Genomic DNA, 14,902 nt, shown 5'->3' with positions numbered 1-14,902 from the left:
ATATAAAAAAGTATACATATAAAACAGTTTCACTAACAGATAATGCACATGAAGTACCCTACTGTACATCTTGTGCACTATCCATACTTACAAAAGTGTATAGCCGCATGTTTGTGTAAATGTTGCTATTATTGTCTCCGTGTGTGCTGTTAGAGCCCCTGTCTATCCTTTTTCCACATTGGGGACTAAACACAAAAGTAATAAGAAAAACTGGCAGGTGTACTCTTTTAGCAATGTCTGATCAGAAAATTGAATCTAAATAAGATTTTTCTATGAGAGCCAAGCAGGATGCTACATCCATGTATACATGGGTGACAAACGCAGAGAATGGGTTTAATTAAAACAACTGTGATTCTAACCCCAGCCAGTCACACCTGTTCTATATTACTAACAGCTCTTTATCAGCTCATTTAATGTCTCCCTCGCTCAGGCAAAGAGCACAATTACGGATAGTGCATGCTTAGGCCATGCTAAATCTAATTCTCTGTGAATGAATGCAGAAGAGATTTAATCTTGTTCTCATGGCCTGGCTCTTATTACCTAGCATAGTTGCCTGACATGGTTGACAGGTGAAAACCATGAAGGTTTATTTGCTGTTTGCTAATTGATTTTATATCGACCTTGGTTAATATGTGTACTGCACTCATGTAACCTGACGGAGGCTAGTTTTTAACAAGCCTTCATTTGATTGCATTGAGTTGTCGAATGCCTCATCAGGTGCAAAGAAATGATCCGCTGTCGCCTGGAAGCCTGGCCTGCTGTCGGTAGTCCAGGGTCATTTCGTTGGCTGCCTCATATCATATGCCCACTTGTCCGGTTATCCAATGCAGGCAGGTGTTTCTGTGTGTGTGTGTGTGTGTGTGTGTGTGTGTGTGTGTGTGTGTGTGTGTGTGTGTGTGCGTCTGCGTCTGTGTGTGTGTGTGTGTGTGTGTGTGTGTGTATGTGCGTGTGTATATTAAAGCTATGTTGCTATAGCCGAAGATGTTTCCTCAGGTTTGAAGACTTTTTGCAGTAACCAGCATAAAATAAATCTACCATGGCAGTTGACTCTGGAAGACTAAGATGTTCTATTTCGTGGAGCTCCGCCCCACACGGCTAGCTCCTATTGGCTAGTGAAACCTGGCTAGCTCGAACTGACTGAAGAAAAAAAAACATATACGCACCTGTGTCCAATCAGGTACGGTGCACCACTGTATAAGCGGGCTTCGCCTGCACAGCTGCTCTTTTCAACTTGTGAAGACGACTGGGAAGAGAAGAACTGAAGATGACTGCGCAGCGACTCACCGTGGAACTGGCGCCGTCCTTCGGGATCCCCGGACAGCGCTGCCCAGTCTACTGGAAAGACTCTGCGGTTGCGGCGCCCTCTATAGCGACGTGGGATATCCACTCTGCTCCGCTGCATGGTGCCACAGCACGCCAGGACGGGTCTGATGCTGTCTCCTGACTAACAGACCCGCGTTCAGAGAGCCTTCACCTGGGCGCAGTTCTTTGACTGCCTGCCGCTGCTGTTGGCGAACCAAGATCCTGTACCCGCGGAGGGCGGGACAGATGGGGTTGGGAGGGGGGGGGGGGGGGGGGGTTGGGAGTATGACAGGACCGGTCTGCTCAGAGCTTCGGTCTCGTCGGAAAAACTTTCATGTGTCCGGGTCGAGCCACGGTGTCTTCCCTTGCCATTCACCCTCCTACTGAATCGGGGCATTGAACTTCTTATGGGGATTTTTCATGTCCTTTTCGGGAACGGCCGGACTTGGATCAGGCCAAGTACAGTTTCTCCGCTGTCCGGTGGCGGTCAGGGCCAAGTTGAATTACGGCAGAATCCTCAATCTGATCTCTGGCCCAGCATTTTTCAAACCGCTTAACAATCTGGCAGGAGATGTGCCTCCTGGACAGCTGGTTACAGCGCATTCTGATGGAGGGGTATTCCATTCAGTTTCGCTGCCCCCCCTCCACCCTTCATGGCGTTGTGGAGATGGTGATACCGCATCCCGATCAAGCTTCAGCTCTGTCAGCAGAGATTGCAGAGCTTTTATTGAAGGGAGCGGTAACTGTGGTCCACGTGCCAATAACTCCTCAGCATAGGATGCGTTCTGGGCTGGGAGTGGTGTACGAATATACCAGACTCCTGTTTGGATATGTGCTCGCCCCAGGACTTTCTCCATTATGTGTGGAGACGGCGTTGAGACCACTGCGCCGGCAGGGCATCAGGATCCTTGAGTACCTGGATGACCTGCTGGTTCTGGCTCCGTCACCTGTTCTGGCTTGACGCACACCGCCACCGTGGTGAGACATCTCACCGACCTGGGGTTTGCGGTCAATTGGGACAAGAGCGCTCTGTGGCCGGCCCATCAGATTGTTTACTTGGGTATCAATCTGTACACGGGAACTATGAGAGCGCGTCTGTCCGACCCAAGGAGGGAAACGAGAGGAGTCTCAGCCTATTCCGTCCATTTCTGAAGGTCTCGATTCTATTGATCATGCACCTTCTGGGCCTCATGGCGGAAGTCTGTCCCTGGGCCTGCTGCACATGAGGCGCACCCAGAGATTGTTCGCACGGCTCCGTCTGGATCCTGTGAGACACAGTCGGCGCCTTGGGCGGATACCGAGGTCGTTGGGAGCGGACCTTGACTATTGGAGGAACCGTGCTTAATAGTACGTAGGCGTTCCAATAGGCAGAGTATCTGCACACGTCGCTGTTCGCGCAAGCCCCCTAGCCAAAGGTGTTGTTGTATGCCTTCCCACCAGGGTACGGTCGGACGGTCTATCAGTGATACTGATAGCGCCAGACCGTCACTGGGCGAGATGGTATGCGGAAGTGATGGCCGTGACGTCTGTGGAACCGTGTTTCATCCCTCATTGGCCGAACGTGCTGTCCCAGAGTGCGCACGTGGCTTCCACTGCCACGGTTTATTCAGGAGCTATCACTGTGGGGCTCCGCTCCACTCATAGAACTAGGGTTACAATGCGTAACCATCATTCTCTCCATTATCCATGCACATAGGTACTGTATGTACATGAACTGCATTGTGTTGAGCTGTCTCTGTGTGTGGCTATCTGTCGTGGCAAAACGGTCTCAGTGTTGCTGGTCCGGTGCTCATTAATTTCTTCCAGGTTGTCAGAGACCTGCTGTTGGGAGAGCAATACATCTTTCAGCACGGCTTTATTGATATGAGTGCTTAGGGGGCTACCTTCACTCTTTGGGCAACAGTAGATTTAATTGGAGACTTCACCCCACACTTTATAATTTGGAAGTATCGTTTACAAAGCACATCGGCTGTTTGTGTATATTTATTAAACACAAAGTTTGGCACGCGATTCCACTTCAACAGCACACTCTGACTTAGGAAACCTACCAATGTGGCTGGGGTCATGTTATTTTCTGAGGTGATACTCTCCACCCGTGTTGTTAACTTGCCTCCTTCCTGGATCTAAAGTCCAATGCAAGAGGCTGTGATAGGGAAATGGATTATGGTCGGAGTATCAGGACTCAGTCTGCTATATCCACAGTCAGAAAAAGGGGATTGATGGATGATTGCGACTGTAAGCTCATGACAATCCATCATTACTGGATCTGCATCTGGATATCATCACAGCTGATGTGATGGAAGAGGGACTCGCGTCTGATCCGTTGTGAGCTCCGTCAGTGGGGCGTGCTGGGGGGGATGAATCCCCAGACGGTGATGGGGGGCTGGGAGCTCTGTGGTTCTTCCTGGATCCTGCACGTAAGCAGAGCATAGCACTGTATCTGCAGCCTTGAATCGGAAAAGCTACTGTACACACAACACTGCTGGTGCTGCAGTGACAAGATACAGGATTAAGCCCTTATTTTCTTCCTCAGTTATATGTGTGTGCATGTGTGTGTGGGGGGGGGGGGGGGGGGGGACGACACATGATCATATGATCATATGTGTGTGTGCTTTGTTCTTGTTTGCCTTTTGTGTGTGTGCTGCTCTGTGTGACTGTGTGTTAGTGTCTCTGTATGACTTGAGTCCACACTGGGGCATATTTGTTGGGGAAAAGCAATTTGAGATTAGAGCGTTGTAGCTATCGTTTAAACTGGCCAGGGCTGTAATGGAGGTTGCCCCTCGGCTTACTATACTCGGAGCATCCGCAGTTTCACCATGCGACCCTCAACTTCTAAATTACAGCTCAGACTGTCGGCACCCAGCAGCGCTAGCTTCATTATGGAGCCTTCATCCCTTCATTGTCTGTCCAGCAGCCATTGAGAAACAGAGGGAAGTAGCATGCTGCAGACAGAGAATATTATGTAGCCTAAGGGATAACATATGGCCAGCCGGTGATTATCGAAAAAGAAGAGGCCGACAGTGCGTTCGGAACCCCGAGGCGAAACTGAGCTGGCAGTACGTTATCCCGCTTATTACACGGCTACTTACCAATGACATTAATACTAATAAGACTACACTTTTTTATTTCACCAGCGAAATGGTTCCATGTGTTTGGGCAACAGACATTTTCGGAGATTGAACATCGGCTACAACAGCCAAACTGTTATTGTTTAGAATGTTCAAACTTTCAGACAACTTCCAACTGTCGCCCTTAGACAATGTGTTGTCCTTAGCAACGGTGAATATTTATCGTATCGAGAAATAATTCACTGGTAGAATGGCGATTGTTGCGGTGTAATAATGAATATTAATATTGAAAAATAAAATAATTACACATTTCTTTTTTCACATTTCCTACAGTCACGTAAGAACTGTGTCCTACAAAGAGATATTTTAATATGTGCAGAATGTATTTCTTGGCGGTTAGGGTTACACATACAACTCTTAGAGTGATTGAGCTTAAGGTTAATGATGACAAGAAACCACATAGACTGCCCTGGAAAAAGACGTATGCCTGTTGTACAATACCAGTTGCCTGCTGTGTACATTCTCAACAGATTGAAAAATTGTGTCCAATACTAGATTAGTCTGTAATAGCTTTTAGCTAGAGTTTGAAAGGTGGAAGTATCTTCTCAGTTCTCAGTGTTTTCACCGCAGGGCTTGGCCTCCAACCTGGCAGACTCAGCGGGATAATCAATAGCCGTTTACTAGCCTATGAGTAAAATAGTGTGTGCCGGTGATTGAGTTGACCCCTTGGCTTCAGAGGTCAGTTCAGACATTGCAGATCCGGTGCCACGCTCTCGCAGATGCCGTATGATAAGGTCTTGATCTTGCTGAGTGTAGCCTATTGAAAACACACACTATTTACAAGTTGTGTCCAAACAATAATTACGATGACTAGTTGTGTTACCCGTTGGAGCACACAATCAATAATTGGCTATGTAGCCTATTATAATAGCCAAAACGTAAATTAATTAAAAATCTTTCCCCGCACCATCTGCCTGGGACCCCTGCGGATACCCATGCCAAATATGAATGCTGTCAGGCCAACGACGTCTGAGGAAAATGCAAACAGGAGCAGATACAGAGAATTGCTCTTTATCATGTTCAAAGTCAGAATCAGAATCTGTCTGTTGCCGTGCAGTTTTACAACATACTAGGAATTTGCTTTCGGGCAAGGCGCATAACATTTAGACAACATTGGACAGGGTGCAGGGAGGAGACAGGACATTGCAAAGACAGCACAGTGCTAATGGCAAGTACAAAAAGCTACAGTAGTGCAAAAAAAGGATAAGCTAAAGAAAAGAACAATGTACCAAAAAGTGGTGCAGTAATACAGTGAGTATGCAGAGTGTAATGTGTAGGTGAGTATGTGTACTGTATGTGTATATGTGCATGCGGCGTATTGTGTGAGTACGGTCTTTCCTACATTCAAGTCAAGTGTAAAACATCAGGATGTTATAAAGGTCAATTTCCATAGTGAGTGGCTGCAGTCAGAGAAATGTAAGTAAGTAAGTAAGTAAACTTTATTTATATAGCGCCTTTCACAGCACGAATGCACAAAGCGCTTCACAATACAAATAACACATAAAAAGGAAGAAAGAGCGACATACAAAATGCTATACAACATACAAAATACAGGCAATTATGACATACAAAATACAATACCAGGGGAGGGGAGGGGTCCTCCCTGTGCTCTGATGGACTTGGGGGGCTGCTGGTCTTGTGGGGCTGCTGGTCTTGGACTGATGCTGGTCTTGGCCGTGGTCAGATCTGCATGGGGATAATGCTATCTGACAAAGAGCGAAGGTATCAGGCAGCGGCCGTGTGCTCCTCGATAGCAGGATTATGCGCTGCTCAGACGCCTCTGTGTGTTCAAGGTTACAGATAAGGATTAGATGGGTGACCTCTGCGTGTGCTCCTGGGCGTAATGTTACACAAACAGTGTCTCGTGTGGTGATAGATTTCTCATGGCCCGCTCTGCTATGGGGAGATTGTAGTCATGTATCATAAAAATGGCTGAATTACTGACTGAAAGGTGAGCAAACAGCTGTAAGGGGCTGTTCCCTTGCTCATGAAACCGTCTTGAGCCTGCCTCTGCAGTCTGCATAGCCATACGCCCAAGCATGTACATGCAAGCATATACACCCAGACTTGAAGGGCCTTAGTATTTTAAATTAAGCCTGTTGAAATGGGTCAAAGGCAAACATTAAGTAGGTCATCGCTGTGCCCAATGAACTAATTGCAGCATTCAAATTCTTAATTGTGGAATTGTTGGAGGAGACAGCTGGTGAGTATATGTGAGTATGTCTTCTGGGACTAGGTCCAAATTCTTCCAGGTCCCCCTTCTCTCTCTCTCTCTCTCTCTTTCTCTCTCTCTCTCTCTCTCTCTCTCTCTCTCTCTCTCTCTCTCTCTCACACACACACACACACACACACATACACACGCCATTCTACTGATAACTTACACCCTACTGCTGCTATTGTAATACTGTTGCTATTGCACTATTGTATTGTATTTTTCCACCTTATATTTTGAGTTTTGCTAATTTATTGATATTTTATTGTTATTACAATGTTTTATATTATTATTACTTAGTAGACTTAGGATGTGTGCATTGGAGGACAAAGCAAAGTAAGAATTTCATTGTGTGGTGTAACCACTGTGTCTAACCATGCACATGACAAACTTCTTGAATCTTGAATCCTTCTCTCTGACTGGAACATGACTGGTGTGTGCTCTCTTTTTCTCTTTTTCACTTTCTTTCTTTCTTTCTTTCTTTCTTTCTTTCTTTCTTTCTTTCTCTCTTTCTTTTTTTCTTTCTTTCTTTCTTTCTTTCTTTCTTTCTTTCTTTCTTTCTTTCTTTCTTTCTTTCTTTCTCTCTCTCTCTCTCTCTCTCTCTCTCTCCCCTCATCTGCTTGTGCTCCCTCTACCATGACCGTGTGATGTTTCAGTACAAGGGCAGGAGTTGGGGAGATGGAGAGTGTGACGGAGTGCTGAGGAGAGAGCGAGAGAAGCTCAGCATGATTATCTCCAGGCCTCAGCTCTCTTCTCCTCCGTCTCCGCCTCCTCGGTCTCCCAGCCTCCATCGGGCCACGGAGCCCTCAGAGAGGGGCCCGTGTAATTGCTTAGGCCTCATTTAACCCCATTACAATAAGTCATGCGCACATTTCAAAAGGGGAATCCTTTTCGCAGTCATTAGGTGTAATTAAATTGAACAGGAAGCCGTCATGGTAGCTCGCCAATTTGCTGGTTTCTAGACAGGCATACATCGCCGCGCACCCAGGAGGTGTTTTTTCTGTTTGTTTTTGGACTCTCTGGTAATTTGCTGCGCTCTATGGATTTTTTATTTCACTTTCCAGCCTGCAGGTCACAGTCTTGCGCAGGGCATTATGATTATGACACCACACCAGACGCACCACACCAGTATTACTGTATTCGCCTTATTCACCTGGCAGCCATATTGGTCAGTCTGGGGTGCGGATGCGGAAGTGCCCGTTGACTTCAATGTTAAAAGTTTGCTGTAAAAACACCACTTCAAGAACCGAAATAGTCAAAATAACAAGCTGAATACACTATCGGGGTTACAAACTCATCATTACCAGACTCTGATTGTTTTTCACTGCCGTTGTTTTCGCGTTTGGAAATACATGGAGGTGAATGAGCCATAGTTAGCTGTCAGCTGCATTCACCTCCATGTATTTCCAAACGCGAAAACAACGGCAGTGAAAAACAATCAGAGTCTGGTAATGATGAGTTTCTAACCCCGATAGTGTATTCAGCCTGTTATTTTTACTATTTCGGTTCTTGAAGTGGTGTTTTTACAGCAAACTTTTAACATTGAAGGCAACGGGCACTTCCGCATCCTTTTGACATCTTCAAATATTCAACATGCTGGAAATGATCAAATCTTGCATATGTGCATGATATTGGTACCACGCACAATGAAATGCTTAGCCTACGCCCTGTGCCCAACATGGGGCTCGCTCTAACTACTACAGTATGGCCCCGAGTTTAAGAGTCTCAAGCTCTACCTGAGGTACAGTAGCTGGGCAGCAATACTGTATAGTATTCCAGAGAGATATGTGAAAAATAATTGAAGTGAGAGAGAGAATTTGCATGAAGGCGAAATGGAGTGAGTGGGTGAGGTTGGCTGAAAATTTAAATTGTGTGGTCGCCGTGATATATTTTTCTCAACAGGGAGTTAGTCCTTTGACAATTGACGGAGGAGTGTTTGTCAGATATGGTGCCGGTTCCATCTTGTCTTTTACATGGTCTGATAAGAGGACTCTTCATTTCACCTGCCCGATATCACCAACTTTTGTTTTAACAAGGTTCAAAATAAGCGATTGGCTTCGCTGAGGCACCTGGCTCGGTATCTCAGTATTAACTGCTTGTTAATACGCTTCTCCAATCAGAGCATTCATTATTTTTTCTTTTATTTGACTCGGGATTTAGACTTCTTGATATGAGGGGACTATTTTGTTAAATTTCAAGCATCAAGAGCTTGAATTTCATGCTTTGTGTGCCAGGGTTCCTGTACCTTGAAATACGTTTGATAAAAAGTAGATTTATTGTAAAGAGAGAGCATTGTCCATAGCCCTGAGACTGTCTATCTTCTCTTAAATATCCAGCACCTCCCTTTAGTTGTTGTGGATTAGCCTACATGAAGTTCTTCTCTCTGTTCCAGGCCTGCGGTGGTTAACATGTCTACGTTCTGGTTTGGACAGCACCTCGTCAAGGCGTCTGCTGTGTTCCTGCAGACGGAGCTGACCTTTGCCCTGGTCAACAGGAAACCGGTGGTACCTGGACGTATCCTAAAGTGCATCACTGCTCTGACAAGGCAGAGGGGCACATCGCTGGGCTGGGGGTGAGGGACAGGGTCAGCTGACATGGAATCAACCTTAATCATAGCAAAACAGGTAGGGCACTGCACCCTCTCTCTCTCTCTCTGTCTACCTCTCTGTCTGTCTGTCTGTCTGTCTGTCTGTCTGTCTGTCTGTCTGTCTGTCTGTCTGTCTGCCTGTCTGTCTGTCTGTCTGTCTGCCTGTCTCTCTCTCTGTCAGTCTGTCCGTTTGATCTATCTGTCTATCTGTCTGTCTGTCTGTCTGTCTCCCTCCCACTCAGCTCTCCCTTCCCTGATGAGAACATTCTGTGCTCAATGGAGCAGTTCTATCGCTTTATCTGGTTGCCCAGCAACAGTGTGTCTTTGCTGAGGCGGGTAACCTCTGTAGGAGTAAACAGATGTTTACCACAAGTACAGAGGACAAAAGACAAGAAGGAGGAAAAAGAACAATTCCACTTGGCTGGAATGAGAGGACAAGCACTCACGTTGTTTAGTCTGAAGAAAGTTTGGTTTTGTATGAAAACATAACTTTACAACATATGTGTTCCTCTTAATGGAAACAGCCGTAGCCAAAGCAGAGGTCTAGTCTAGTCTCCACGTTCCTCTCTCATTATGTGAAAAACTCAGTACTTTTGTCTATTAATCATCGTTTTCAACCAGCAAGAGCAAACCTTGCATTCATTTGCATGATTTCCATCTCTGATTTGCTTGAATAATGTGCTTATTCTCTTTCTGGAATAATAATCAGTCCTTGGTTTTGTGCTTGAGTTCCTCAAGTGCTGTTCTGCCTTCCGTAACTCCTCTATGTTTCGATTATCTTCGGTCTGGGGAAGAATTTTTTACCACATTATAGGGCATTGCTGTATAATCCGTACAGTCTTAGAAGAGGCAACAGTGTTCTTAGCCCATACAGAATACATTAGCATGTTTTAATCATAATACGTTCTCGGCCCACATTGAGCATGCATTATAATAATGCCAGGAAGCAAATTCCTGACTAGACACTGTGATTATCACCATGGTGTTGAAGGCCACCTCTTAGCTAAGTCTGTGTGTGTTTGTGAATGTGTAGGCGGATGCACACTTACAGTACAGTATGACAGTATGTATGCATGTATGTGTGTGTGTGTGTGTTTGTGTGTTTGTCTGTGTATGTGTGTGAGTGTGTGTGTGTGCGTGTGTGTGTGTGTGTGTGTGTGTGTGAACCCATATACTGTGCGGTTGAATATGGATGGGCAGAGCTCTTCATGTCAGCTGCATTTTGTCTGCTGTGTAAGGGCTTACATCAAAGCTCCATCCTCTGCTCTGGTATCAGCACATCGAATGGTGTGGATACAGCGCTCGGAGCACTTGACTAATCTGAGGTGCCGGCTGCTGCCGGCTGTACTCGGGCTGAGAGATGTTTTCAGCATTGCTGGGATAGAGGGGCCCCTTGCGCAACAGGAACAATCCCTACAGGTTGATCCAGCATGCATTCAAGTCACTGTGCATCCCCAACAGGCTCTCTCTTCTCTCTCTCTCTATCACTTCCCCCCCCCCACACACACACACTTCTTATCCATCTATTTATCTTCCAAGATATGAGTTGCTTGCTACTCACAAAGCAGACATGATGTGCACCATGGCATACGTCCTGGCCACACAGTGACTTGGCTCTTCAGTAATCTCAGGTAATCGCTTCCACTTCTCTGGGAGATGGACATAAATATGAACGATTTGAGGGAGAAAATGTCTGTTTTTATGATGCGCGTGCATATCGATGGAGAGCGCCCTGGATTGTGGGTAAATTGACAAGACGGACAGACACTGGCTGAAAACGGGTTGTAGTTTAAGCCAGTAGCCTGGGACATTGCCTGGTGCTTCTTTGTTTTGATGAAGCTGTGTTATAGATGTTCTAATGCTAGAATGGATTTTTATACCATGGCCTGGGTTAATACTCTTTTCTGATTGGCCAGCAGACATGCGTTAAAACCGTGGAGGCATGCTAGAATGCTTAATCTGAGTGGTATTTTCAGTAAAAAAAAAATATTCAAAGACATGCTTTGGAGATCCCAGAGACCTATATTAACTTGTTGAATAGGATAGTATACAGTAGATAGACAGACAGTCAGCTCCTGACGTTTGCGGACAACACCAACCTCATCAGACTCATCTTTGAGGGAGACGAGTCCACCTACATGTGGGAGATCGACCAACTGCTGTCCTGGTGTGGCCAAAACAACCTGGAGCTCAGAGCTCTCAAGACAGGGGAGATGATTGTAGACTTTAGAAAGAAACCACCCCCCCCCCATCACATTGAATGACATCCCAGCAAGGTTATAATAGTTAAGCTTTTTTCATTAGTTTTTATTTTTATATCGTTTTAACTTTTTGTTTTCAATTTGTTTCGTTTAATTTGTAAACTAAGGAAATTTTCTCAATAATTTTAGTTTATTTTAGTTAGTTTTGTAAACACACAATACAGTTTTAGTTAGTTATCGTTTTTTTGTAAAGTCTAGTTTTTATTTTTATTTCAGTTAACAAAAATGTTTTTTCACACCTAGTTTTCGTTTTTTTAGTTAGTTTTCGTTAACTATAATAACCTTGCATCCCAGTGTCCACTGTCAACTCCACTTCCTGGGCACCACCATCTCCCAGGACCTCAAATGGGAACCAAACACCAACTCCCTCGCGAAGAACGCACAGCAGAGGATGTACTTCCTGAGGCAGCTGAATACATTTGCACTAGGAAATGATGGTACTCTTCAACACCTCCATCTTGAGTCCATCCTCACATTCTCCATCACCATCTGGTACTCCGCTGCTACAGCAAAGGACAGGGCCAAACTGCAGCACGTTATCCAATCCGCTGAGAAGGTGATGGGCTACAGCCTGCCCTCCTTCCTGGTCTAACTCTGAAGTGGGCCGGAAAGATTGCGGCCAACCCCTCCCGCCCCGGCCGTAATCTCTTGGTGCCACTCCCCTCAGGCAAGAGACTGCGGTCCATTAGGCAGCTTCGGCACCACGAAGGCAGCTTCTTCCCCACGGCCATCAGCCTCTTCAACAAGGCTTGTGTCCCCCTTTGACTACCCCCCCCCCCCCACCCCCCACACACATGCACACACCACGGACTCCATCATTGTTGAGAGACTTTGTCGATAAATGCACATAACCCGAATGTATGTACAGTATAGGACGCATCGCACTCACACATCATGCCGAACACACATATACACATACACACACACACACACACACACACACACACACACACACACACACACACACTCACTTACACATAACACTCATATACACTGTGCATATTCACTATATATACACACGGACTGCACTATTTTTTGTATATTGTTATTTTTTTTAGCTTATCCTTTTTTGCACTAGCATTTTGTACTTGTCCTTTCCACTGTCCAGTCTTCACACTGTCCTGTCCTGTCTTTACACTGTCCTGTCTTGTCCCTGCACCCTGTCTCAATGTTATGCACCGAAAAGCAAATTTATATCTGAATGCACGACCAAAAGCTAATTTCTAGTACTACATGTTGAAAAATGATGAATGGATTCTGATTCTGAATGTTCTGTCTGAGATGTCTGAGGTTTGGTTCTTGTGAGCCAATAGAATTACGATGTTGGTACCACGTGGTACGTATCTCTGTGTTGGGAGCGATCAGGAGTTGCAATACTATTGACTCACAAGTGTTTTTTTGGCACCACCATGGGTATAGTACACACGATATATAGTAGATGTGACAAATACAAATCTGAATCTGAATCAAGGGCTCATAATCAATGGCAGTGATAAACCTAATTTGATCTGCTAATGTCGGAACACACACTGCAGACCCATGTGTCACCATGTCTGTGTAGGTATCAGTACAGTACTGCAAACATCTAACACACCGTTGATCTGACCGGCTATATCGGCTAAACAGCTACCTAGCCGTTGTTTATGGATGGACCATTTGTGCCCCAGAACGACAGGAGAACATAATCGCGTTGTGTACTTTAGCTTTGCACTGGCTGAGCAATGGCTGAAGGTCAAGCTTGCAGAGATGGATTATACTGTGTCATATCAGCCGCCAACATGCACGTCGACGATTCCCCTCTGGGACCCGACGTTGCTCAAGAGGACTACTCCCAGTACTAACGTGCAAATCTCCTCAACAACACAAATCACTGTCTTTGATTAAGCGTCTCCCTTTCTGGAGGAATTCATTAATGCCATACTCAAGAGTAGTTGATTACGTAGATCCAGTAATCCTATTAGAATTCATAATTAGTGAAAAATGTTCTCATCTTCCTGAGGTGACACATGGAGGGAGAAAGAGTCGATTAGCGCGGTTAACGGTATCTCTTGTTATCTGACGATCTAGCAACACACATTATTAGACACAGTCGGGGATAAGCACATCGCTGGGTCTTTGTTCTAGTGACAACCCCCAAGGTACCGTAACTGCTTGAATGTTCTGATGGCGATGTGGTAAATGTCAATGGATGTCTGCTTTCCAGTTGCTGTTTTTTTTCTCCCATGTGTTTACAAGGAGATCAAATGTGATAGACAACATACTGTACAGAAGGAGAGCAGAAGAAGGTCAATGGTTGTCAGACCTTGTATGTGAAGACATTGGAATGCACTATATTTATTTGCCCCCCATAATAATTGAGGCAATTACAGTTTGAATGGCAGACTCCTTGAATCACTAGTTGGAATAGAAGTACGCTCTAACACAGCCATGTCCTCACAACACTTCATTAAATACATGTTGATGTACTGTATAACCCTTGTGCTCTGTGGTACTTGGATCGCCTGGTGCCACGGCTGTTCTTCAGTGTCTTTGTCTACGTTAACACACCACAGTGAAAGGATTGCACGCCGCCTCCTTTCTCTGGGATGTTTTGACAGGTTCTCCCAGCCATCTCCGTCACTGTCTGTCACAATCTCCATTTCAGATGGAGACTTAACTGCTCACTACTATGCCTGTTTTTCTGCAACGTCTTTCTCTGCGGCATGGATCACTGTGCTTCCACGCTGGCAGTCATAGCAAATAAATCAGGTCGTTGGGTCTTCTGAGTTGCAGGAGTGCAGAGCCCCCACCTTTTTATTTCTAACCTGTTAACATGGGATACACCTACGACCTGCCGATCACAGTCTCCAGGAAGTATGCCAACGCAGACGACCTTGCGCTGGTGTACTCAGCTGGAGACTGGCAGGCTGTGGAGGAGACCTTGAGCCAGGACATGCAGACACTGGCGCCATACCTCCGTAAATGGAGATTGAAGCTCAGCGAGGCAAAGATGGTGTCGGATCTCGGCATGACATTGGACAGGTCGCTCACGTTCCGCTGACACCTCGAGTCACTGCCAAGAAGTTAACAGCTCGTGTGGCGTTGATGAGGCGACTGGTCCGATCAGGCTGGGGCTACGGCGCAAAAACACTGCGTACGGCAGCCCTAGCCCTGGTCTACTCAACCAGTGAATATTGCGCACCAGTTTGGTGTCGCAGCGCTCACACCCGCCTCATCGATCCGCCTATCAACGAAGCTTTGCATGTCTTGACAGGATGCCTGCGTCCCACTCCTGTGGACAACCTTCCCATCCTTGCAGGCATCCAGCCTGCTGGCCTCTGCCGCACAGGAATAACAGCACGTCTCGCCTGCTGGGCTGTGGAGCTTAACCACCTGCCCCACGACAGGCTCACTGCAACAGGAGAGCCTCCCT

General features: G+C 46.0%; 1 protein-coding gene across 1 annotated transcript in view; it reads left to right on the top strand.

Annotated features, from left to right (window-relative positions):
• The window catches only part of fhit (fragile histidine triad diadenosine triphosphatase), a 178,069-nt gene that overhangs the window by 46,398 nt on the left and 116,769 nt on the right, over nucleotides 1-14,902 (top strand). The window contains exon 3 of the mRNA XM_084441054.1: nucleotides 9,035-9,156. Coding sequence (XP_084297180.1) covers nucleotides 9,051-9,156 — 106 coding nt within the window. The 5' untranslated portion in view covers nucleotides 9,035-9,050. The remainder of the gene's footprint in view (nucleotides 1-9,034; nucleotides 9,157-14,902) is intronic.

Source organism: Borostomias antarcticus (genome assembly GCF_949987555.1).
Source record: "Borostomias antarcticus genome assembly, chromosome: 7".
Lineage (NCBI taxonomy): Eukaryota > Metazoa > Chordata > Actinopteri > Stomiiformes > Stomiidae > Borostomias > Borostomias antarcticus.
The sequence above is the reverse complement of the archived record's forward strand: the minus strand, read 5'-3'. Positions and strand labels throughout refer to the sequence as shown.